Source organism: Pristis pectinata, chromosome 7 (genome assembly GCF_009764475.1).
Source record: "Pristis pectinata isolate sPriPec2 chromosome 7, sPriPec2.1.pri, whole genome shotgun sequence".
Classification (NCBI taxonomy): Eukaryota; Metazoa; Chordata; class Chondrichthyes; order Rhinopristiformes; family Pristidae; genus Pristis; species Pristis pectinata.
In genome coordinates this window covers 57148521-57173941 of record NC_067411.1, presented here as the reverse complement: position 1 = coordinate 57173941, position 25421 = coordinate 57148521, and the positions used below count along the sequence as shown (strand labels likewise).

Below are 25421 nucleotides of genomic sequence, written 5' to 3'. Positions count from 1 at the left end.
AACCACCTTGCTCTTCTTTGAAATAATGCAATACTTTTTCTTTACATCCTCCGAAGGAAGTAGGACACAATCAAATCTAGGAGAGACATCCTAACTTGTATTAAGTCCTGTGCACCCTATAACCCCTGGTCACTGCCTTACATTACTTCTCAATCCTAGCAAAGCCTCAAACTTAATTTTAAATTGGGATTGAAATCTCTCTATCCTTGTGTGTCTATGACTATAATATCCAGCTGACAACTATCTGAATCTTGGTGTTCTTCCCATTCTTGTGTCCTTCCCATGCCCTAAGCTCTGGAATTCCACTTCCACTCCCACCCACCATTAACCTGCTTATTGTTCTTGTAGAGAAGCAAAGATCAATTTTACATGGTACAGATTGTAACTCAATTTAATAGGTTATATTGATCAATATGCTTGACATATTACTGGATTGTGGCCACCAACTTTGCAAACGTCAATAAAAACCATGGCAGTGCCTGGGGTAAGACAGACCACACACGCGTTAATTGAGCTAAACAAGCCCTAGCTTGCTCAGGTTCTGTATTTTTCCAGTAAATGTGCTGATACCTTGTTAATAAATAGAATAAATAAAAGGATTTGGCAAGCTTCTAACCTGCCTTACTGGAGTCCGGAGCTGAAAGCTGGGATTTAAAGGGGCAATCACAAATCTAGCAAGCTGTTTAATTCTCTGTGGTGTGCTGGTGAGCAAACCATTGACACTGCAGCACTCCCTTATCACCGTATTGGAGTCTGGACCTACATTTCCATCACAAATAATAGGACAAGACTGTTCCCTGTTAAACTTTCATGAGGTTCAGACGTGAAGAGATCAGTTTAAGTATGTTCTGTTGCTCGGTAGAATGTGGGGTATGACTGTAGGATTAAATTTTGAGCATCCACTGCTCTTGGATGCCCCACCTGATCTCTTGGTAGATGGGCGTAGTGTATTAACGTTATGGAGGTACTGTTCCCAACTCGGGATTTCCTGGCAATTTCATCACATAACCTCCCACCCTGTCACTCCCAACATTGCCCCATCCACTAGGCACAGTGCTTTCAAGCAGCAGGTAGAAACTTCCCACTATCCAGATGGATCGATCTTGACTATTGGTGAAATTATCTTATCTCCCCTTCAACAATATTTTAATGACAAATTGAAGAACTTCAAAGACAACACAAGTTTTGTTCAGTGCCCCTTCTAACTTTTTTTTGTCAAAAAAGACATCTATCAAATTATACTGATAACAGAGGAATTGCTGAAAGAATTAAATTATATTAAATGAGCCTTACGTGTGCAGGATTTATATTGACACCAGTCCCTAAAAGTTATTACAGGATGTAGCAACTATTTTCATACAGGAAAGGGATTCCCATTTGAGAATAGCTCGAGGCTTAGTGTAGGAGTTTGAAGTCAGCTTTCTGATTGTTCTGAACTTCAATGATTGGCTGTTGGTGTTTATCTACACTGATACTTTGATCTTCTCTCTGGGGATCCGTGACTCACCTCGCCATACAGCTTCAAAGGTAACTGCACTATTTCCTGTTGGCTTGAATAATCAGTGGTCAGATTAATTCTGGAATGATGGATCTCCTGAGAATGTCCCTGGTGCTGATTTCCTTTTGAGATGAAATGATTTTTGCACGACGTAGCTCTTCCAATCAGATGGTACAAATTAATAGTTGCTGAGTCCTCATTTTGGTGCATCCCTTTCTTAGAGACTGCTGGAATGTGCTTTGAGTTGGAATGATCTGGCTGGATTGTTCATTGTCCATAGCGGCACTTAATTAACATTCTGCAGATGCTGGAATCTGGAGCAAAAACCAAACTGCTGATGCAGGGTCTTGACCTGAAATGTCAGCTATCCCTCTATCCACAGAGGTTGCCTGGCCCACTGAATTATTCCAGCAGTTTGTTTTTGCTAACATTCTGGATAATCTAATGGCTCCTTTTGAACTAGTTCCTGAAATAATCGAGTTGGTATTCCAACTATCCACTTAGGACTGGAAGTGATTAGCGGGCTCTCCTTTGACAGTCCTGTTCATTCTTCCCATGCAACAGCACTGTGGAGCTGCCTCCACTGGAAGGGCATGCATTGGTTCAAGGCAGTGGCTCACCACCAACTTCTCAAGGACAACTGGGGGGCTGGGCTGGGGTGGGGGGGGGGAAAGCAATAAATGTCAGCCTTACCAAAAATTAATTAATTAATTTTGTGAATAGTCTTGTGGTTACTTTTTGAACTTGCTCTCTTTAAATCTGGAAGTAATTTTGTTTTCTAAATCATCAAGCAGCTTTTCTTTGACAAACTTTATACCTTTAAGAATATTCAAGCAGGAGAAACTACTGGTGACAACAAACATAACACAACTAATCAGGCTTTGTGAGACAGAGTTAAAAGCGTCTTCAGCCAGAAGTGTCTGGTAGCTGATCCTCAACCTCCTGAAGTTGGTACCATCACAGAAGCCAGTTTTCAGCCCATTCATTTCACTCCATGTGATACTAAGCAATCACTGAGAGTCCTGAATACAGCAAAGGTCTATGTGCCTGACAGCATTGTGGCTGTAATACTGAGCACTTGTGCACCAATAGTAGTCACTACCCAACCTGTTCCAGGACAACTACAACAATGGTGTCCACCCAACAATGTGAAAAACTACCTAGGTAGGTCCTGACCATTAGAAGCAGTATGAAACCAAACTATGTGATTACTACACCACCAATCTACTCAACTATCAGCAAAGTGTTGATGCTGATGCCATCAACTGATATGCAGCTAATCCGTTTAACTGATGCTTCAAGTTTCACTGGGCAACTCGACTGCATTACAGCCATGATTTAAATGTGAACAGAAAAGCTGAATTCCATTTAAGAGGTGTTGACGTAAGGAAGTTCTTGTCTGAATGTGGCATCAAGCAGCCCTGATAAAAGTTTTACCAAGCACAAAAGATGCCAGATAGTTGTGGTTGCTGGAGGCAGTCATTCTCTGCTTCAGTTTATCACTACAAGAGTTCCTCAGGATAGAGTCCTAGGGCTGACTACTTTCATCATTAAACTTTCTTCCACCATAAGGTTAGAACAGAAATATTGACTGTTTCAGTTCTGTCTTTAGTAAATGGAGTTGTTATAATTGTGTGCAGCAAGACATGGGCAACATCCAGGGGTGGGTTGATGTATGGACTTCACTCAAGTGCCAGACTTTCTTTAACGCAAGAGATTCTAACCATCTTTCCTTGATAATCAACATCCTGGGAGAGTCAGTGTGTTGTGGATACCTTTATTGGGAGGAAGCGGAGTGGCTGTTTGAAATACACTGAACTTAATTGTATATTCTTAACCATCAAGTAAAATATTGTGTAAAATAAATGGCTCTTACATTCAATTAATGCAACATGTTCAGTTTGTTGGCCTACGTTTAATATGTCAGATTTTTGTTTTTGTTCTTTTGATAATTGAAGTGTCCTTGTTTATTTGATCAGTAATAAATTTCTGTCCTTTGCTAACTGCACTGAAATAATTCAAGGAATGTGAATTGCTCTGTTTCTGATAACATGATGAAGCATTCATTCCACGTAGCTGTAGGTGACGTAACATATTTATTGGTAAGTGTGGGCTGAGGCAGCAGATGTTTGCCACAGCTCAGTGGAGGCAGTCTCAGCTTTGAGTCAGAAGGTTGCAGGTCCCAGATGCTTAAAGTCATAATCCAGACTGGCAGTTGAATGCTATGGGAGTGCTGCATAGTTGGAGGTGCTGTCTTTTAGACAAGACATTAATCAAGTGAAGTCTTTCTAATGAACAGAAAATGTCTCTCAGAAAACAGAGCTGGGAACTTCACTCTAGTGTCCTAGTTAATACTCATAGCACCTAAACAGCTTGTTTTTTATGAAATCACTTAGGCAAATTGGGCCTTATTGCACTGCACTTTCTCTGTAGCTGTGACACTTTACTCTGTACTGTTATTGTTTTTACCCGTACTACATCAATGCACTCTGTACTGACTGAGTGTAACTGCACTGTGTAATGAATTGACCTGTACGATCGGTTTGTAAGACAAGCTTTTCACTGTACCTCGGTACAAGTGATAATAATATACCAACACCAAATTGGTTAGATTTCCTACTAATGGCCACACTTCAAAAGGTTTGTTCAATGGCTCTAAAGATCCTAAGGTTAGAAATGTGACAATGGAAATGATGTTCTTAGAGAATCTGTTTTTAATGACATTGAAGGATTGTTAATGGTCAGGGTACCTGGAGAACTTTCCTATTCTTCTTTGAACAGTATCCTGAGATCACATTCACCTGAGAGGGCAGATGGATTCTCTGTTTAATGTCTCATTCAGAGGAGAACTCTTCTAACAATGCAGTACTGGACTGAAGTGTCAGCCTTGATATGTGTTCATGTCTGCAGTTTCAATTGATGCCCTTATTTAACTGACACTTCTGCATTTAGCCATAGATTATATGAGTGCTTGTCGTTTTAATCAATTCCATCATAGTCAATATATTTATGCTTGGGTTTGGAAAAAATGCCAGGGTTAGATGCTGTACCACAACTAGTTTGAACTTGTCCTCACATTTTCTAGCAAGTCCGTATGCGTAGCAAAGCATTTCTGTCAACTCTGAGCTTTGTTGATAATCTAAGGCATGTTTGAAGTTTTCATGCATTGAACCCTTGGTGTCTGTCTCTCTGTTTGCAAATGTAAAGGCATAACAAGTTCTCTGAAACATACATCGTTAGAAGACAATCTAAAACAGCATGCTTCTGAAACACTGGTTTATGATATTCTTTGACTGGAAAAGAAGTCTAGGTGGGCGAAACCTTCTAAAGGCTCCATGGAGAAATTCTGCACACAGACATCTGGCTGTATCAGGAGACACTGTTCATTGTATGAAGCTGAATTTGCAATTTTGCACCTTGATGCCAGTCAAACCAAGGAAGAAGTTCAGTGAGGATGTTTGGGGTGTGGCTCTTGCTGGTCTTGAACTTTCCTTGTACCAGGATTAGGAAGTTTTGGTCCCAAACTTCAGCTGTGGCTTTTGGGACAAGCTCCCAATCTGGACAAAGGTCAGGGCTGACATAAGGCAAGGTTAAAGCTTTAGTCTACAGTTTAGCCAAATGCAGGCCTAGGTTGGAATTCTGTCATATTGTTGGACCAGTGATGGATATTTTCTTTGCTGCAATGTCAGAAGTGTCATATTTCAGAAGAGACATACAAAAAGAACCTTGTCTGCTCTCGGTGATTTTGAAGAAGTGTAAAAGAGAACCTCTAGCATCCTGGTCAAAATTTATCCCTCAATCAACAACACTAAAATAGATTATTTTTCTTGTGGGACCTTACTCTGAGAACATTGGTTGCTGTATTTCCTGACCTTAACCATACTTTAGAAATATTTATTTGTCTGTGAAATGCTTTGGGAGGCCCTTGGGTTATGAAAAGCTCTGTTTAATTTTCAATTTCTTTTATCAGAGTAGTAGGAGCATCATTCTGGTGGACTCTCATCGAAGAGGAACCCTTCCTCTCTGAGTGTCTAAATACTTGAGTTAAAATTGTTATTTTCTCTTTAGAAATTGAAATTCTGTTCCTTGTGTTTAGCTTCAGAGAAGAAAACCTGGCATCCTTAGCTGGTCTGGTCTGTAGGAAATTCTAATCCCAGTGTTTGATTCTTAACCACTTAGTAGCATGAAATCAGAAGTTACCTGCAGTGAATGTTTAGATTAAAAGGACTTTTGCACTTTTTGCATTTTCCTAATAACAATCATAAGGACTTCATAAATCAGTGTTTTCAAGTTCTGTTAGAACACACAGGGTTAAGCAAGTGCAGTCTCTAATGGGTGGAGATAGCTTGTAAAGGCGTGAAATTTTGTACGCTTTACTAGACTGTATGAAAAGCATCGGCTGGTATCCTGATCTAATCGGAGAACGTCATTGCTTTGTATGAGAGTGATGCCCCACCTCTGAAGTCTGATTTATTATTTATTGTGTAGGAAATTGTTAATCTTCCAGTAATGTAAGTTGTACGTTTTCAATGCAGCACCAGCTCTGCTTCAGTCTGTTTGCCCTGTTGGGAATTATTCGTTTTCATTTACATACAAATCCACATGAATAATTTGGGTCCATCAACAAACTCCTTTTGCTGAAGGTTGACATTTCTAATTGACTGCCCCAGCTGCTGAGTAGGTTGCATGAGGAAGCTAATTAGTGACATCCAACCACATTTGAATTCTCAACTCTCAGCCCCTTGTTTTCTATCTAGTTGGTTACTCCTCTCGAGGGAGTGCATATTACCTCATTGACCATGATCTCAGTCATTTCATGAAATCCATATTCGCAACTTGTCAAAATCATTCAGCCTATATATGCTTTCAATTCCTTTTCACACATTCCACTTTCAGGACTACATACCATGTGTGTATTTAAAATATAAACTGCAAATATAAAGAGATCTACAGGAAAATATGTTATAAGGGATAGTTTTCTTCAAAAATAGTTTCTGGATTAGTATGATATTTCTATTGGCATCACTGACTAGGTCTATAGTTAATTTGCAACACTGATTAGATCCACAGTTTTATAATACTGGGTTCCTACAGTTATTCCTTGCTATGTTTAAACTAGCATTGTAAGGTATGGGACCATTGCCATGAGTCATGGCCATAGCAGACTTTTAGAAATTGGTACACTTTGCTGCACTAGTTTTGGACCTACATCATTCAATGGGCATTGGTTAGCTTGATAAAATAATTACTGGTTGCAAATGTTGTGATTCATGTGTTTGTGAACCCTACGATCTGTCCAGAAAGGAGACTGCTCATTAATGAGGATACTTCCCAGAAAAAGTCAAAATATTAAAACAACTGATTAAACATTGGGATAATGCTGTATTTAGTGATAAATACAGTGAATTGTCATCGTAAAGATGACAGATTATATCCTACAATTTTAAACTGTCAACTACTTCCCAAAGCCTGGATAAACACAATCTGCTGACCAGTTTTTAAGCTTTCATCATGACAAAGAAGCAGATCAAAATGAAAGAAATAAAGTGATCCAGCAATGCAGCTCGCTTTGTTTATGTCTCGTTAAAATGGGAATTTTTGGGAGTGGAAAAGGCTTTAAATTTAAATGGCCTGTCCCAATAATCACAGTCACCCATCCAGTCACCATATTCCAGAATCCTTTACTCTACAAAGATAACTGCTTCGTCGTCTGTTTCCCATATTCCTATTTTAATTTTCTCAAATTTAACCTTGTCCTTCCAGCCTGAACTTTATTTCCAGTTTGCATGTTATCTTTTTGGGAGAGTTTTTCTTTATTCACCTATGGCATGTGGAAATGCATAAATATACAAATTAGGAGTCGTAGTGGGCCACTGAGCCCCTCAGGCATTCAATAAATCATGGCTGATTTGGTTCCAGCCTCAATCCACATTGCCATCTACCTGCAGTATCTTTTCACCCCCACAATCAAGCATCTACCTACACCTACCTGCCTTAAAAATATTTAAATACTCTGCTTCCACTCACTGCCCTTCGATGAAGAGAGTTCCAAGAACATTTTGCCTCACCTCTGCCTTAACTGACATCTCCCTTATTTTTAAACAATGACCCCCCTTGCTCCAGATTCTCCTACAGGAGGAAACATCTTCTCCATATCCCCTGGTGGGGCAGGCACAGTAGTGTAGCAGTTAGTGTAATGCTATTACAGTGCCAGCGGCCCGGGTTCAATTCCGGCCACTGCCTGTAAGGAGTTTGTACGTTCTCCCCGTGTCTGCGTGGGTTTCCTCCGGGTGCTCCAGTTTCCTCCCACATTCCAAAGACGTACAGGTTAGGAAGTTGTGGGCATGCTATGTTGGCGCCAGAAGCATGTGACACTTGTGGGCTGCCCCCAGAACACTCAATACAAAGATGCATTTCACTGTGTGTTTCAATGTACATGTGACTAATAAAGACATCTTATCTGAAGTCCCCCAAGATATCACGTGTTTTAATCAAGTCCCTTCTCGCTCTTCCAAACTCCAGCAGAAAGCATCTGTCCCATCCAACCTTTCCTTAGACAAAACACTCATTCCAGTAAACCTTTTCTCAATTTCTTCTAATCCATTACAATGCTCCCTGAAATAAGACTGATATTGGACACACTACTCCAGATGTGGTCTCAACAGTGCTCAAGCAACTCAAGAGCAGCTTCACTACTACTTTTATTTAATTCACAAATAAAGGATAACATTCCCTTAGCTTTCCTAACGACTCGCTGTACCTACCTATAAGCCATTTGTGAAGCATGCACGAGGGCACCCCAAACTCTTTGCATCTCAGAGCTCTGCAATCTCTCGCCAATATAGGCAATTTCACGTCATCCTGCATTATATTCCACTTGTCAATCTTGGACCATTCATTTAGCTTATCTATATATCCCGATGTAGTGTGCTAATTTCTTCTTCGTAATTTCTTATCTATCTTTCTGTCATCAATAAATTTAGTAAGGATGCCTTCATCCAAGTTATTTATACAAACTGTAAAAAGTTGAGGCCCAGCACTAATCCCTGTGGCATACTACTTGATACATTTTACTAACCAGACAAAGATCCATTTATGCCTACTGTATTGAGTAGGTGCTATAATTTTACAATTTTATCATGTTATAGGTTCTTGGTTTGAGTGTGATTTTGAGATGTGTTTGTTTATTCCATGATTATTCATGACTAAATCATCTATATTCTGCATCTTTGGCTTATCTGGAATCTGTAAATATTGAAGGTGCATTTCTGGTACTTGCCATTTGTCAATGAGAAACCACTAAGTGTGATGATATCCACCTGGGTCACATTGGGCTAGATTTTTGACAGTTTCCAATAACAAAAACTGTCATATTTAAACATTTATTTCCCTCTTGTCCATCCATCCAACTCAGGTTTGCAAAGTGAAGGGTGGACATTTTTCAGAATTTACTTGCAAATAAAAGCACATGAGTACCACTATAATGCTGGCAGTAACTTAGGAAGTTAAATAATAACTTAGGGAATCATTACCTGTACTTTCTGAGCAATAATTCAGGAAGAATGTTCTGTAACCAGGACAACAGAACAACCAATTTACCTTGATGTGAAACAGAACTGACACTTCAGGTCAAGGATCATTTTCTGGTTCTGGTAAAAGGTCATTGACCTGAATTTTGACTGTTTTCCTCACCCTACCAATGCTGTCCTGCATTGTGTCTTTGAACTGAATTACCAGTTTCTGCAGTGTTTTATTCAAATTATTTCATGAGTGTCTCCAGTCTTCTTAAGACCATAATTTCTCTGTTCCCCACTGTCAACAGTGGTGGGAATGGGCAGCAGTCTGTTCCTCTGAATTCAATGACAAGGAAAATTAAGTATAATGTGGTTGGGGGGATGGGGGGAGGGGAGTGAATCCAATATTATTAACTTTGACAAACATCATTTGGAATTTGAGTTTTTTCTCAAGATGGTAAGTGCATTCTACATTCAGAAACACTGCTTCAGTGCTTCATAGGCTAACTGGTAAAAAGGAAGGGAATTTCTCGAGCTGACAGGGAAGAGAGCTTGGCTCAAGGTACTTTGATTTTATCAATAGTGTTTTCCGTTGTACATGTGTGCCATATACAGTAATCGTCCAAATCACCATCAGGCTTGCAAATTATTTTATTTCATTAGATCTTCAGGTGAATGCTACTGGTAAAGGAATTTAATTACACTTTATGAATCTCTCTCTTTCTCTTTCAACAGGGGAGCTATTGACCCAACCCAGGCCTGAAGGAGTGACTGAGATTATCTGCCCCAAAAATGGGAGTGAGCGTGTGGATGTGGCCCTGGTTTATCCCCCGACCCCCACTGTGATCAGTCCCTGCTGTAAGTGAGCAGTGGGCCACCCTGCTAGTCTTCCTCAGAAAAGATACCTTTAAAATTCTGTTCAAATATTTGGCAGACAACAAGTTTTTTTAGCAAGAATAAGGTAAGGTAGAGGGTGTGTGCTTGCTTAAAATTAATGCTTTGACCAATTACCCATCAAGAATTAATGTGGGCTCTCCCTATGGAATAAATAACACAGAATGGATTTGTGTTGTATTTGAATGGATCTTCCAAACCCGAGCACAGATCGATGGTTTGACTTTTCGTGCCCAGCTACTAGACGAGATTGGTACAAATGGAAGCTGGAGAAAGCACAGGGAAAGAGAGGCTGATGCACTATGTCATCCTGTAATATAAGCACCAACAATGGTCCCTAATCTCACAGACACTCAGAATCATTGGACAGGCAAAAAACAATAAAAGACCCAATTAAATAAAAGCCCAATTCAAATAAAACTTTCTGATATGTTCCTCTTTTGTTCGCCAGATGAGAACAAGAATTCATGAGTGGGCAGTTATAGTTTGCACAAGTACATGTCAGCTCACCCAGTTTCTGCAACATGAACAAATTGGAACAAGTTTAGATAAGGTAGACCAAGGAAAGCTGATCACGTTGTGCCTGGTGCAAGAACACAGATAAAAGGTTTTGCGCAAGATATTAAATAGAAATGTGAGGAATGAGGGTAGTGACTTGGAACTGGCTGGTGGAGCCACATATAATCAATGATTTCGATAAGAAATTACACAAGCATTTGAGGGGAAAAAACTTAAGAACTACAGGGAGTAAGGAATGGACTGCCTAGGATTGCTCTGCAGAGAGCTGGCATAGACTCGATGTGCCAAATGGGTGCCTCCTGTGCCAATAATATCCTGTAACTTGAGCTGTGTTCCACCTGTAGAAGATTCCTTTAAGTCTATAGTGGTGTTTGATGGGAACTTGTGATTAACTGTCAACAGAAGTACTCCCTGACTTCTAATTAAACTTTCTACTTTTACTGATGCTCTCAGCTCTCCACTTCCAACCCAGCCCAAATAAACCGCACTTTTTTTTATAAAAATGTATTCTCCCCATTCTCCTCATTACCAATTTTCTTTCACGATCTTACAAGAAATCCATCTTCAAAATCATATTTTTAGTAAAGGTAGAAGGAAAGGTTATTAAGCCTTTTTTTGGGGGGGGGGGGGGGGAGAAAACACAAACAAAATACCAGAAAGCTGGATTTAACAAGCAGAGAATTTCTGTTAAGTTTGAATGAATCCTTTGTGAGACCACACTTGGGAGTACTGTAAAGGGTAATGAGGCACTCTACCAAAACCAAAAAAAATTATCTCCAGGGATGATTGAACAGGCTTTTTGTCTTTTTAAAAAAAAAGACTGAGAGATGAACTGATGTTAGTCTTTAAGGTTATGAAATAATTTAATAGGGTAGACAGAACATCTAACTCCATTGGGGAATTCCCAAGAGAGACTTTTTCCCAACAGTGGTTAGAATGATACCACAAGGAGTAATTGTGGTGAATAGCAGAGGGAAACCAGTTGAGCTCAGAAGGAAGAAAGGACTGGTAGGATGTGACAAGAGTTAGGCGGAGAAGAGATGGAGAATGCTTATGGGGGGGGCTTAAACACCTGCATGGGCCTATCTGGCTGACTGGGCTGTTTCTGTGCTGTGGGTATATTGTAATACTTGGTAATGCATCAGGAATCAAGGTAAGAAAATTGACTCCTGTTTAAAAAGTTGTAAGCAGTTAGATCTGTTTGCTTTTTAACAGAAATTTCATTCTTAGTTTTTGGTTTAATATTATTCAAGTTATGCATCCTAGAATCATAAAATTGTTAAGGCACAGAGCAGACAATGTACATATTCAATCCATGTCCTCTCATTGTACAACAATCAAGTAATTTACCACTCTTTTCCCAAGTCCTGTCAAATTATTTTTCCTCAAATGCCATTCCATTTCTCAATTGAAAGTCTTGATTGACTGCTTCAACCATCCTTACAGGCTTTGAATCCCAGATCATAAACACCCTCAGGTGAAATAAGGATTTCCTCTCATCCTCCCCGTTATCTTTTCCTCATTATTTTAAATCTGAGTCTTCTGGTCCTGGAACTATCTGTTAATGAAAATAATTTATCTCTACTCTCTATCACACCCTAACCTTGTTGCTGAAATACCTTATCCCTGCAACCTTTCAAGTTAATCTCTCTGCTTGCTCGAGGACTTTCACTTCTTTCCTGAAGTGTGGTGACCAGAAGTGGATGCAATCCTCCCATTGCAGTCTAAATGGTGTTTTGTGATGGTTCAACATAGTCTGCTGGCTTTAACACTCTGATTTGTATTAGAGAAGCCCAGGATCTTATACGCTTTACAAATTATGTTTTCAATATATTCTGCACCTTCAAAGATCAATGTACATAAGCCCTCAAGAAGCTCTATTTCTGCACCCCTGTTATTACACTGCCTGTCTATATTATCACTCCTCCATTCTGCTAAAATGCATTACTTCTTTGTTCTCTGTATTGTATTTAATATGCCACTTGTCTGCTCATTCTGCCAGCCTATCTGCTTTCTTGGAATCTGTTACCATCCTCCCAACTGTTCACCACACTTTCAAGTGTAGTACCCTATTGGTTTTCAATAGCTTCACACTACATAGAACAGTACAGCACAGGAACAGGCCCTTCAGCCCATGACGTCCGTGCCGAGCATGATGCCAATTTAAACTATCCCATCTGTCTGCATATGATCCCTATCCCTCCATTCCCTGCCTGGTCATGTGCTTGTCTAAATGCCTCTTAAACATTGCTTACGTATTTGTTTCCACTACCTCCCCGGCAGTGTATTCCAGGCATCTACTACACTCTGTTGTACTCTCTCGCTTCATAACTCTTCTTTAAACTTTCCCCCTCTCACCTTAACCCTATGGCCTCTAGTATTTGACATTTCCACCCTGGGAAAAAGACTATCTACACTATCAATGCCACTCGTATGCCTTTTATCAGGTTGCCCCTCAGCCTCCAACACCCTAGAGAAAACAATCCCAGTGTGTCCATGCTCCCCTTATAGCTAATACTCTCTAATCCATGCAACGTCTTGGTGAACCTCGTCTGCACCTTCTCCAAAGCCTCCACGCCCTTCCAGCAACCAGAAGAGCACACAATACATCAAATGTGGCTTAAACAAAATTTTATGCATTGCAACGTGACTTTCTGACTTTTATATTCAATGCCCTGGCCGATGAAGGCAAGGATACTGTATACCTTTACCACCCCATCTACTTGTGATGTCACATTCAGGGAGCTACAGACATGCACCCCAAGACCTCTTTGTACATCAATGCTCCTAAGGGTCCTGCCATTTATTGAATACATTTACTTGTGACCTCCCAAAGTGCAACAACTTACTTATCCAGATTAAACTCTTTCTGCCATTTCTCTGCCCACATTTCCATTTTGTCTACATTCTGCTGAATCCTTTGATAATCTTCCTCACTGTCCACAACTCTGCCAATTTTATGTCATCTACAAACCTACTAATCAGCCCACTTACATTTTATCCAAATCGTATCACAAACAGGTCCCAGCACTGATCCTTGTTGAACACCACTGGTCACAGACCTCCAATCAGAATAACACCCCTCCACTACTATCCTCTGTCTTCAGTGGCCAGGCTAATTTTGAATCTAATCTACCAAGTCTACTGGTCATAGACTATGAGCCCTTCTGGAAACTTGCCCATAACTGAAGCTTAATTGACAAACCTATAGTTTCATCCTAAAAACAGACAGTATCTGTAGATAGGGAAGCAGTTAACATTTCAGGCTGGTGACTTTTCATCACAATGCATTTGCTAGAAATCTCATGTTTTCTGTTCTTTACACCAAGGAACTACATGAACCTTCCTACAGTCTATATACCCACATCTCCGACTGTTTGTTTAATATGTCATCAGTTTCTGTAACAATGCCTCTTTTCTTTCAGCTTGTCACAGCTTGCCAAGTACATTATTACTATATAAAAGTCAAGGCTGCTCTTAGTTATTCTATGGATTTTCTGGACTTCAATAGCAGTTACCCACTGATGGGGATTTCATTGGATTGGGCTTTATATTATGGGTATGTGTGAGTAGAAAGGCTGCACTTTGGGTAAGGCCACACCACCACCTTGTCCCACCATGGTTCATGTATGTGTCCTATAGACCCATATAGTTGTAAATTAGTGAGACATATTCAGTGATCTAGATTTTGCATCTATGGATGTACTGAGATTGACTGTGGTTTGGAGTTTGATCTTAGCCTGCCGATCATACTTCAATGACACACAATACATCCATAAGAACTAAATTCACTGCTGTGACATTCCACATGTATGAATTTATAAATGTGAGTTGGAAGAACTCTTTCTATAAATTGTGCACAGAAAGTACACAATGATCAACCGTGGTGTGATGTTTATTTTTAATTATTTTTTAGGGATGTATGTCCTTTGGTCAAGCCAGCATTTTATTGCCCACACCATAATGTTCAAGTATAATACCTATGCAACAAAGGTTTTACAATTTCAATTTAAACAAAATGCATGAAGAGCAGGGCTGTCAATGAAACATCATCAACACATCCAGTTAAGAAGATAAAGGTGCTAATTGCCCTACTGAATTAATTGTGCTTGCTAGTGGGAAAATATTTGACCAGAGATTTAACTGCCAGCATGGTGCCTTCCACTCCTTCCTAGGCAGCATGCCTGGCTCTCGGGCCATGAGCACTCCAACATCCACCACGTGGTTGAAACCAGACTGTCATGGCATGGACCACCACCCTCGTGCAGTCAGGTGCCACATTGCCCCTGCTCCCTCCCTTCCAAAGCTGGATCAAGGAGCACCACCAACACCACAACACTCTCAGATACAGACCCTTCCCCACTGCTGCCAGACCCATCCCCACACCCTCATGTGTAATCTCTTCCTCTCACTTATATTTCCTGTACATCTCTCCAACACCCCTTCTCTGAAACTGACTCGGGATCATCTCAGTCATCAGTTCCCAGACCCAGACCAATTGGGAGGGTGAGGGATATCAAACCTTAAACCCATCAACTTTTGCTTCTTCCCCTATAGGCCCTTAACTTCTCTTGTTCCACAATTCAGCCCAAAAAAGTATCTTATTTTGTGAGGGGAGCAATGAGTATAATTAGGTTATTTGCTAACAGGCCACAGAGCTGTCAATGGAACAGCATAGAATATAGAACACAGAACCGTACAGCACTGGAACAGCCTTCGGCCCGCAGTGTCTACACCAACCAGGCTGAAAACTAATCCCATCTGCCTGCAAAAAGGTCCCTATCCCTATTATTCCACCTGCCTGTTCGTGTGCCAATCCAAATGCCTCTTTAACCATTATTCTCATATCTGCTTCTACCACAACTCCCCGGCAGTGCATTCCAGAGACCTATCACTCTCTGTTTAAAAAATGTTGCCTTGTAAATCTCCTTTTAAACTACCCCCTCTCACCTAAAGCTATGCCCTCTAGTATTTGGCGTTTCCACCCTGGAAAAATCTACCTTACATATGCCTCTCATAATTTAATATACTTCTCAGGTTGGCCCCTCAGCCTCTGATGCTCCAGAGGAAACGATCCAAATTTGTCTAGTCGTTCATAATAACTCATACTTTGTAATCCAGGCAACATCCTGGTGAACCTCTTCTATATTCACTCAAAGTTTCCTGAAGGGGGCAAAGGAAATTGTACAAGAATCTAAAATTGGAAGAGGTTGGGATCTGAGCATTATGGGACGGAGGAAATTACAGAAATGATGGGGATTTCATTGGATTGTTTCTTTTATTATGGGTATGTGTGAGTAGAAGGCTGCACTTTGGGTAAAGCTACACCACCACCCTGTCCACCATGGGTCATGTATGTGCCGTAGAGACACATATAATTGTAAATTACTGAGACAAAGTCAATACTCTAGATTTTGCATCTATGGACCTACTTGGATTGACCGTGAGTTTGGAGTTTGATATTCGCCTGTCGATCATACCTCAATAACACATAATACATTCCTGAACTAAATTCACTGCTGTGTCATTCAAAATGTATGTTTATAAATGTGAACTGGAGAAATCTTACTGTAAACTGGGCACAGTAAGTACACCAATGATTAACAATGGAGTGATGTGTATTTAATTATTTTTTGGAATCTTTGTCCTTTGGTAAAGCCAGTATTTATTGCCCATAGTTGGGATCTGAGGCATTACTGGAGGAAATTGCAGGAATAAGGGCAATTCCACAGAGAGAATTTTAAATGATATAATTACAGGTTATTAGGAAAGATTTTTCTCTTGTATCATACAAATATATTGGCATCTAATAAGTTCATACTACAACTGTATTTGAGGAATTGATTTTCAGAATCCCATAAACCAAGGTACCATGTTTTGACTCAAACTTCTCTGCACTGTGCATTGTGGTTACATCTCAGTCATTTAGCCAAAGCTATACTCTTCCAGTGGAGAATGTAGGCTGGTTGGTGGTTGAGTGTCCTGTACCTTGCAGGATGTCATGGATTATATACCTTCAAGTTTACACTTGAAAGTCAAATCCCTATTCCAACTTTCTTATAATAGTTTTGTGTTACAGATTGTAGATCTGTGCACCAATCTGGCAATTGCACTGAGCACCAGCCCTTTCTAACTTCTGAGTGTATGATCTTTACAGGGCAGACTAATGAGCAGGGAACATAGGTGTGCCAACTCACTGGGGCTCCTTGTAGACCACAGAATGCACTTTGGGCATCCCCACTTTACAAGACTGACCAATACCCTAAAGGGAGAAGGGAGTGTAAGTTCAAAGGGAAAGTTATTACATAGAACTACAACCTGTGAACAGGATTGTGGCCAGCTCTCAGGCCAACGATACTAAGCTGATCGTAATGTCTCACAGCACACATGGAGGACATTGGTTCATTAAGCCTTTGCCAGCTGTTTGAAAGAGCTCTCCGTTTTGTCCCACCCCACCCCCTATGATCCTCCCCTACATATCTGCAAATTTTCCCACTTCAAGAAAAAATAACTGCATAACTGTTTATCTTTTTCATTGCTGTAGTTCAACCGTGCTGAGCTTAAATTGATAAACTTCCTATTTACTAATTTTAAATTAGCTGTCATGGTCACAATAAGCAACAGCTACATTTCAAACAGTTTTCACAGAGATTCAGGTGCTTTGGAACATTCTGAGGATGTGGAAAATGTTTTTAAATGTAGCTGAATTTATTTTTGCCTTCAAGGCTGTAATATCCCATTGACTTGAGTCAGGAAAGAGGAGAAACCTCCAAGTTCTGCATTCCACTGTATTTCTGGATTGGAAATCTATCCACTGTGGAAAGGGTCTGAATTTTGGTGTGAAATTCTTGGAACAAATGGATGCATTTGAATGAGATCAAAATATTTTAATAATGTGTAAAGCTTATTTATGTATCCAGCAGAATATTACAACAAACTGCATTAGTCTTGCATATGTTAACAGAATAAATTTAATAATTATTAATAAAGAACCCTAAAAGAGTGATGACTAGCCTGCATGCAAACATATAATTTGAATAATTCAGGTTACCTCCATTGCGTTAGATTAAGAAATGGACTTTCTGTCCGGGGAGGAGACTGGACAGATGAAAATTTCCTCTCTCCCTGTTAGTTATGTAAATGGCTCCCACATTACAGCAATAACTACACTTCAAAAAAAAAGTACTTAATTCACTGCAAAGTTTGCAGACGACACAAAGGTCGGGTGGTGTTGTGATAGTGTGGAGGGCTTGTCCGAAGCTTGCGGAGGGATATTGATAGGAACGCAGAGCTGGACTGACAAGTGGCAGATGGAGTTCAATCCGGAGAAGTGTGAGGTGGTACACTTTGGAAGGACAAACTCCAAGGCGGAGGACAAGGTTAATGGCAGGATTCTGGGGGGGTGTGGAGGAGCAGAGGGATCTGGGAGTTCATATCCACAGATCACTGAAAGTTGCCTCACAGGTGGATAGGGTAGTTAAGGAAGCTATGGGGATGTTAGCTTTTCATAAGTCGTGGGATCGAGTTTAGAGCCGCAAGGTAATGATGCAGCTCTACAAAACTCTGGTTAGACTACACTTGGAGTACTGTGTCCAATTCTGGTCACATCATTATAGGAAGGATGTGAAGGCGTTGAAAAGGGTGCAGAGGAGATTTACCAGGATGCTGCCTGGATTGGAGAGTATGCATTATGAGGAGAGACTAAGGGAGGTAGGGCTTTACTCATTGGAGAGTAGGAAGATGAGAGGAGACATGATAGAGGTATACAAAATATTAAGAAGAATAGATAGAGTGGACAGCCAGCGCCTGTTTCCCAGGGCACCAATGCTCAATACAAGAGGGCATGGCTTTAAGGTGATGGGTGGGAAGTTCAAGGGTGATGTCAGAGGGAGGTTTTTTAACCCAGAGAGTGGTTGGTGCATGGAATGCGCTGCCTGGGGTGTGGTGGAGGCTGATCCATTGGTCAAGGTTCAAGAGATTGTTAGATAAGCATATGGGAGGAATTTAAAATAGAGGGATATGTGGGAGGAAGAGGTTAGATAGTTCCTTAAGGTGTGGTTTGAAGGGTTGGCACAACAGTGGTGGGCCGAAGGGGCCTGTATTGTGCTGTATTGTTCTATGGTTCTATGTTTTGATAGCTGGTGAGAAATACTGCGCTTGGGATAAATGAGTCCTAATAGTCATAATATAAATGTCGTTGGTCTTTATCTGCAGTACTTGATTATTTGATATGACACTTATTACAGTAAATTTAATATTTATTAGCAACTTTAAAGGTTTCACCTTGTACAAATTTGTGGGAAGTTGATGTGCTTTTGAGAGAGAATGAGTTATGGGGAAATTAGTGGGGGGATGGGAATGCCCCAAGGTTCATCAGAGATTATTCATAGACTCTAATGTCAAAAGAAAATAGAAAAAAAATGAAAAGTTCTGGATTGGGTATTGGTTCATTATTGTCACATCTACGCAAATACAGTGAAAAAGCTTTTGTTTCTATGCCAGACAGACAGATCATTCCATAACGAGTACATTGAGGTATTAAAAAAGAAAAACACTATGCAGAATATAGTGTTACAGTTACAGAGGCAGGTACAGTGCAGGTAGATAAATAAAGTGAGAAGGGCCATGACAAGATAGATTGGGGAGATCAAGAGTTCATCTTTTAGCTTATGAGTGCTCCATTCAAGAGTCTGATAGCACCTGACCAATGACTGTGTCTCTATCAAACAAAGCTTAGAAAAGAGGGCTTTTCAATCCACTTCAAACTGGATGAGGAATAGTGGATTTTTTATCACTTAAAAGCAGATTGACCCACTAAATAAATGCAGTATCTCAGAGTCTGATAGAAGCTTCCCTCGAGCCTGGTGGTGTGTGCTCTGCCAGAGAGGAGAGCAGAGAATGACCAGGGTGGGAGGGGTCCTTGATCGTGTTGGCTGCTTTCCTGAGACACACCTAATATTAGAGCATGGTTTCCTCCTACAATCTTACACTGGTGTGAGTCAGTGCAGATGGTTATCAAACTGTACCATAGATTCAGAGTAATTGGTAGTAGAGAGGAGATGAAACACTTTTCACCTAGTGGCTAGGGGAGAGATGGGGTTTTCTCTTCACCAGTGGTATGTATGGAATTCATTGCATGAAAAATTCATCACAATTAAAATGTGCTTGGATATGTGCTTGAAGAGCCAGACCTGCAGTGCTAGAAGGTGGGATTGGTAGGGAGTTCTTTTTTGACTGGCACAAACACACAAAGGGACAAATCACTGCCTCCCTATGTTGTAACTTTTGTATGATTTCATGATTCTATGCTGTGGTCAGACACAGTATAAGCCCTGTACCTAGTTCACATCACTGAGGCAATCAAGCACTAGGGACAAGGTAGTTCAACAAAGAGGTGCTTGGATCATACACATGGAGCCAAAAACCCAGGAACCATTTTAGTGATGTTGAGGGGCTTTAGGTTATTTCTGTATGAGTGAACTATGAGAAAGCTCTTCCATAATTAGTCTGTTGTTAAGCTGGAAGTCACTTTCCACCAGTGGTACATTTGTAGTATTTGTACATGCCCAAGAACTAATAACATCTTGTTTTAGATGCAAGGCTGCCCTATGGTGAGGTGATTCATCTCTTTGTTCTTTTTAATAGGTTGATGTTCAGCTGAGGCATTTGTGAACAGTTGAGGAATGTCTATTCGTCCTTGGATATGTGAAGAGAAGAATTGATGCTCTACACATGGATGCTCTTTTACAATGGATTCAAAGCAGCTCCACAATAGGCACAAGTCATTGAGGATCTTGCACCCGACCAACTGACTGTCGCTATACACAAAGCTTAGAAAGCTTTCTCGTCCACTTTGAACTGTCCTCCTTTGGAAGGGGAACAGTGGATTTTTATCATTTGAAAGCAGATTGACCCACTCAATCAATTCTTTTGATGGATAAATGCAGTGTATACAATCTACAAAATGCACAGGAGTTATTCACTTAGGCTATTCCAACAGCATTTCCCAAATCTGTGATTGCTACCAGCAAGGAGGACAAGGGCAGCAGGCACATAGGAAAACCACCACCTGCAGGCTCCACTTACAAGTCGCAGACCATCCTGACTTGGAAGTAAATCGCTATTCCTTCATCATCGCTGGATGCAAATCCTTGAACTCCCTATCCAACAGCACTGTGGGAGTTCCTTCACCAGAAAGATGGCACTGTTTCAAGGAGGTGGCTCATTTGAGGGCAATTAGGGATGGGCAATAAATCTTAGTGTCGCCAGCAATGCCCACATTCCTTAAAAATGAATAAATAATAAGAAAGACACACAGAGTTCCACCAACTATTTCTGGAACAAGTGGCTCCTCAGGGATTTTCTTTTGCAGTGTTTAATGAAAGCCATACTTAGTGTTGTCTAAAGTGTTGTAGGAATAAAATGCCAAAAGTAATTTATCTTTTCTTGAGTGGGCTCAGATCAGAGTCTGCAAAAGCGTATCATCACCATTTTATTTTCTAAACTTACTGAAATGTTTAATTTAGAGTCTGCTTCATTTAAAAAAAATGTGTTTGTGCAATACTCAATGTGACAAAACAGTCTTTTCACATTTGCTTTCTTCCGCCTTTATTGGAACCAGTTTTAAGAAAGGCTCTTAATAGACCCTGATCAATCTCATCAATCTGCCTGGGCATGAAAAGTTGGATAAAATTATCAATGCCAAATCATCTATATATATTTGTTTCGAGGTATTCATTAAAATATAATTCTGGGGAACAATTATTTACAAGTTGCATTTTTGTAAACAAAACTATATCTCAAAATCTCAAAATTTTCATTGGCAACACCCCTTCCCAAAGCACCCTGTTGCGGTGTGGGTTCTTCATGTTCGGTTCATCTCAGTGATAGCATTCTCATCCCAAAGTCAGAAGCTTGTGAGTTCAAGTTCCACTTCCAAGACCTGAGCTCATGTACCAGGCCGACACTACAGGGCAGTATTGGGCAGAGCCATGCCACTGGAGCTGCCTTTTGCCAAATGAGATATTAAACCCTCTTGGATGATTGGAGACAATCCCATGGTGTTACTTGAAGAGCAGGGGAGTTTCCTTGGTGTGCTGAACAACATTTATCCCTTCCACCAAAAGAAAATTATCTAATTGTTCATTCATTTGCTGTTTGTGGAATTTTGCTGTGTGAACAATGTTGGGCAAGGTTGCCTACAAAAGACTAATAACACTTCAGGAGTTGATCTGTTGAATGTGAAGCGTGTTGGGACATCCTGAGGGCATGATAAGGTAGTACATAAAGACAAGCTTTTTCTGCTCCGAAGGAAATTGTAGAACTGTGTATTGTCAAATAAAAGTGTTTTTCTTTATATCAATTAATCCAAAAGGAAGAAGAGAGAATCAGTGCAGCCTACAAATATCTTATTTTTTACGTCTTGTTAATAAAACATGTATTGCAATGGAACTGAAACATTTGCACATCAGTCACCTTGGATATTTAACACTAATTAAAAGAATCATTGGAAAATGTTTATGTTTTCATTTTCTAACCCTTGTACAGAGTCTGACAATAATGTTTGAAGATTGAATATAGTTTTAGAATTTAATTATACAGGTCCTCCCCAATTTACAACTGCCCTATTTGCATACAACGAGTGTTTGGGAGACAGGCAGGATAGATTTACCAGCTGCTGTGGGGCTGCAGACATCTTCTGTTGTGTGGGAACTTGGTTCATGGCCACATTTCCCACTTGCAAACTGTTCAGGTTACAGGACTGGAACTCTGTCGTAACCTGGGAAGGACCTGTATTCGAAACTTTGATAAGACATTTCCCTAGAAATTTGATTGCACAGTGCTAATGTTTTGACCAAGAAATAGTCAGAAACTTGATTTACTTCAAGCTAAATTGATTTTCAGTAAAAATCTACTTTTGGGAGCACCTGTTGTAGGGCACCATCCAGACAACATGATCTTAATCCCACTGTACCATTCTGAGAACTGGGACAAATGTGCCTATATCGTCATCCCTTTCACACTGAGTTCCTTTGATTCCTGTGCATTGTGTCCTTGGTGTGGAGTCTAGACTTAGTCTCCATAAAAACTGGTCACTCCCAACAATGCTGTCATAGAAAAATGCGTCAGCAACAGGTAGATTAATGAGGATGAATTGGTAAAGTCACTAGGTGCCCACCTGGAGAAAGAATAGCAAGGGCACAGAATGTATTCCATGCAGTGCCACGGTACTAGGATAGCTCTGATCAAAGTTGTTAGCATCGTATGTGTCTGTGACAAAGGCAGTGTGTTCCTCCTTGTCCTTTTCAATCTGTCTGCACTACCCTTTTGGCATGGTTGACTGCATTACAATCCTTTAACTAACTCGCCTTCATTCAATTTGTAACTATCCAGTTCATTGCCAGAGTATCGCTAATAATTTGTTATTTTCCTGTGCCCACTCCATTGCTTCTGGTGTCCTTTAAGGATCTACCTTTGATCCTTCCCATTTCTCATTCAGCATCATTTTCTATTAGTACATTGACCTCACCAGCTATACCTCACTACCCTCTCAACCCTTCCACTTGCTGTCTCTTTATAGTCAGATTGTTTACCTGTCATCCATAACTGAATCAACAGAAAAAAAATACTGCATTGGGAAGACATTGTCTTCAGCTCCCGTCACACACTTGTACCCTAGCCACCAACTCCATTCCTGTGTCAGCAGTTTGCAATTGAACTAGAGAGTTTGCAATGGAGACACAAGAGACTGTAGATGCTGGAAACTGGAGCAACAAACAATCTGCTGGAGGAACTCAGCGGGTCAAGCAGCATCTGTGGGAGGAAAAGGAATTATTGACGTTTTGGGTCCTGATGCAGGGTTTCAACCTGAAACATCAACAATTCCTTTCCCCCTGCAGATGCTGCGCGACCCACTGAGTTCCAGTGGATTGTTACTAGAAAGTTTGCAGCCTCAGTGTCACATTTGAGTTGTATTTTAGACTTCATAGCCATGCTAACTGTAAGACTGGCTTTTTCCACCTTCATTGCTTAGTTCAGCTCTTCAGCAACTGAAACTCTCTAGATTTGACTATTCCAAAACCCTTCTGGCTGACCTCCTTCATTGAATTCTCCATGCATTTGACATCACTAGGAGAGAGCATAATTAGGCAAACAGACACAGAGTCCCAAAAGCTGTGTTGCTGGCCTGGTGCTGGAGTTAAAGACATCTCTGCTGGACTGGAGAAGAACTTGGAATGGGAGGGGAGGATCCAGTGGTTAAGGTCCACGTAGGTGCTAACGACATAGGTAGGGTGAGGATTTGAGGAGCTTGGGGCAAAATTGAAAAGCAGAACCACAAGGATGCTAATCTATGGATTATTACCTGGGCCACGTGCAAATTGGCAAAGGGTAAATAGGATTAGAGAGAGAAATGTATGGCTCAAAGTGTAGTGTGTGAGAAATGGGTTCTGATTCCTGAGACACTGGCACCGGTACTGGGGAAGGAGAGAGCTGTTCCGTCGTTGAGAATGGACTCCACCTGAACTGTGCTGGGACTGGTGTCCTGGTGAATCACATAACCAGGAGTAGACTTCATTTTAAACTAACTAGGAGGAAGGAGAACTCTAAGAACAGATGGTTTGATAAATCAGGAGGGAACTGAAAAAGCAGTGGCACAGGATAGTGAGGGGAAAACTGACAGTCATCATGTGATAGGCCAGGCCAGAAGATGTAATTGAAAATATGCAAAACACAGCAAATCCAGAGTCATTAGTAACTAAAAAATCAAAGCTTAATATTTATTTGAGTAGACATAGCATTTGCAACAAGTTAGAAGAGTTGATAACAGAGATAGCAACATATGAGTATGATGTAATAGCTGTCACAGAAAGGTGGTTGTAGGGTGACCAGAACTTGGTGCTCAATATTCCAGGTTGTACACTGTTCCTAAAGAACAGGCCAGAGGTGAAAGGAAATGGGGCTGGTGCATTAATCAAGGAAGGTAACAGAGCAGTGCTGAGTTGTGATATAAAGGCAGTGGATAGTGATGTGGAGTCAGTTTGAGTTGAAATCATGAATAGCAGGGGAAAGAAGACATGGGTGGGAGTAATCTATAGACCCACAAAATGTAACCTCTCAATAGGTCAGAGCATAAATAGGGAAATATCAAGGACGTGTTTGAAGGGAACTGCAATAATTGTGGGAGAGTTTGATCTATATATTGATTGGATAAAGCAAACTGGCAAGGATATCATCCAAGAAAAATTTGTGGAATGTGTCAGGGATTGCTTTTTAGAGTAATACATTGCAGAGCCTACCCTGGAACAAAGTTATTTTAGATTTGGTCTTATGTGAAGAGGAAGGATTAATAAGGGATCTTGTGATTAAAGTGGGTAGTGACCACAATATGATAGAATTCCAAATGCAGTGTGAGCATGAACACCATAGGTCCATAACCAGTGTTTTCAATTTAAGTAAGGGCAATTATAATGGTGTGAGGGAGGAGTTGTCCAAGGTGGGCTGGGTAAACAAGCTAAGAGACAGGTCAGTAGGGGAACAGTGACAAGTATTGAAACAGCCGATCTAGAATGCTCAGCAAAAGTTTATTCCAATCAAAAAGAGGGAGTCCGTGAGAAAGGCACAATCCATGGTTAACAAAGGAGGTCAAGGATATACAAAGTAGCAAGGACTAGTGGTTGTCCAGAGGACTGGGAAGTTCTTAGGATCCAGCAAAAGGAGACTTAGAAGTTCATAAGAAGGGACAAAATGAATGTTGAGAGAAAACTTGCGTGTAGCATAAGAACAAACAGTAAAGGTTTCATTGGATGTAAGTAGGAAGGTGGGTAGCTAAGGTAAGATATGTTAAATGAATTTTTGCATCAGTCTTCACAGTTGAAGACTTTACTAGTATCCATAAGATATCAGATGGGCTAATTTCATATAACGTGGCAGAACTTCATAAATCCCAATTATAAGGAATAAAGTATTGGAGAAACAAGGAACGGGTGGGGGTGGGG

The 25421-nt window shown here is 40.5% G+C and overlaps 1 protein-coding gene across 3 annotated transcripts in view; it reads left to right on the top strand.

Moving 5' to 3' along the window:
• The window catches only part of mfhas1 (multifunctional ROCO family signaling regulator 1), a 79969-nt gene extending 58033 nt beyond the window's left edge, over positions 1-21936 (top strand). Inside the window, exons 2-3 of one of the 3 annotated variants that reach the window (XR_007956699.1) lie at positions 9748-9973; positions 20071-21919. Coding sequence is in view for 1 of the 3 variants with exons in the window: in XM_052020480.1 (XP_051876440.1) it covers positions 9748-9870; positions 20071-20075 (128 nt within the window). In the remaining 2 variants the exon portion in view is untranslated. Of the gene's footprint in view, positions 1-9747; positions 9974-20070 lie in introns of those variants that run through there. The other 2 variants (XM_052020480.1, XR_007956700.1) reach the window with 2 other exon arrangements.
• Positions 21937-25421: the final 3485 nt, after the last annotated feature.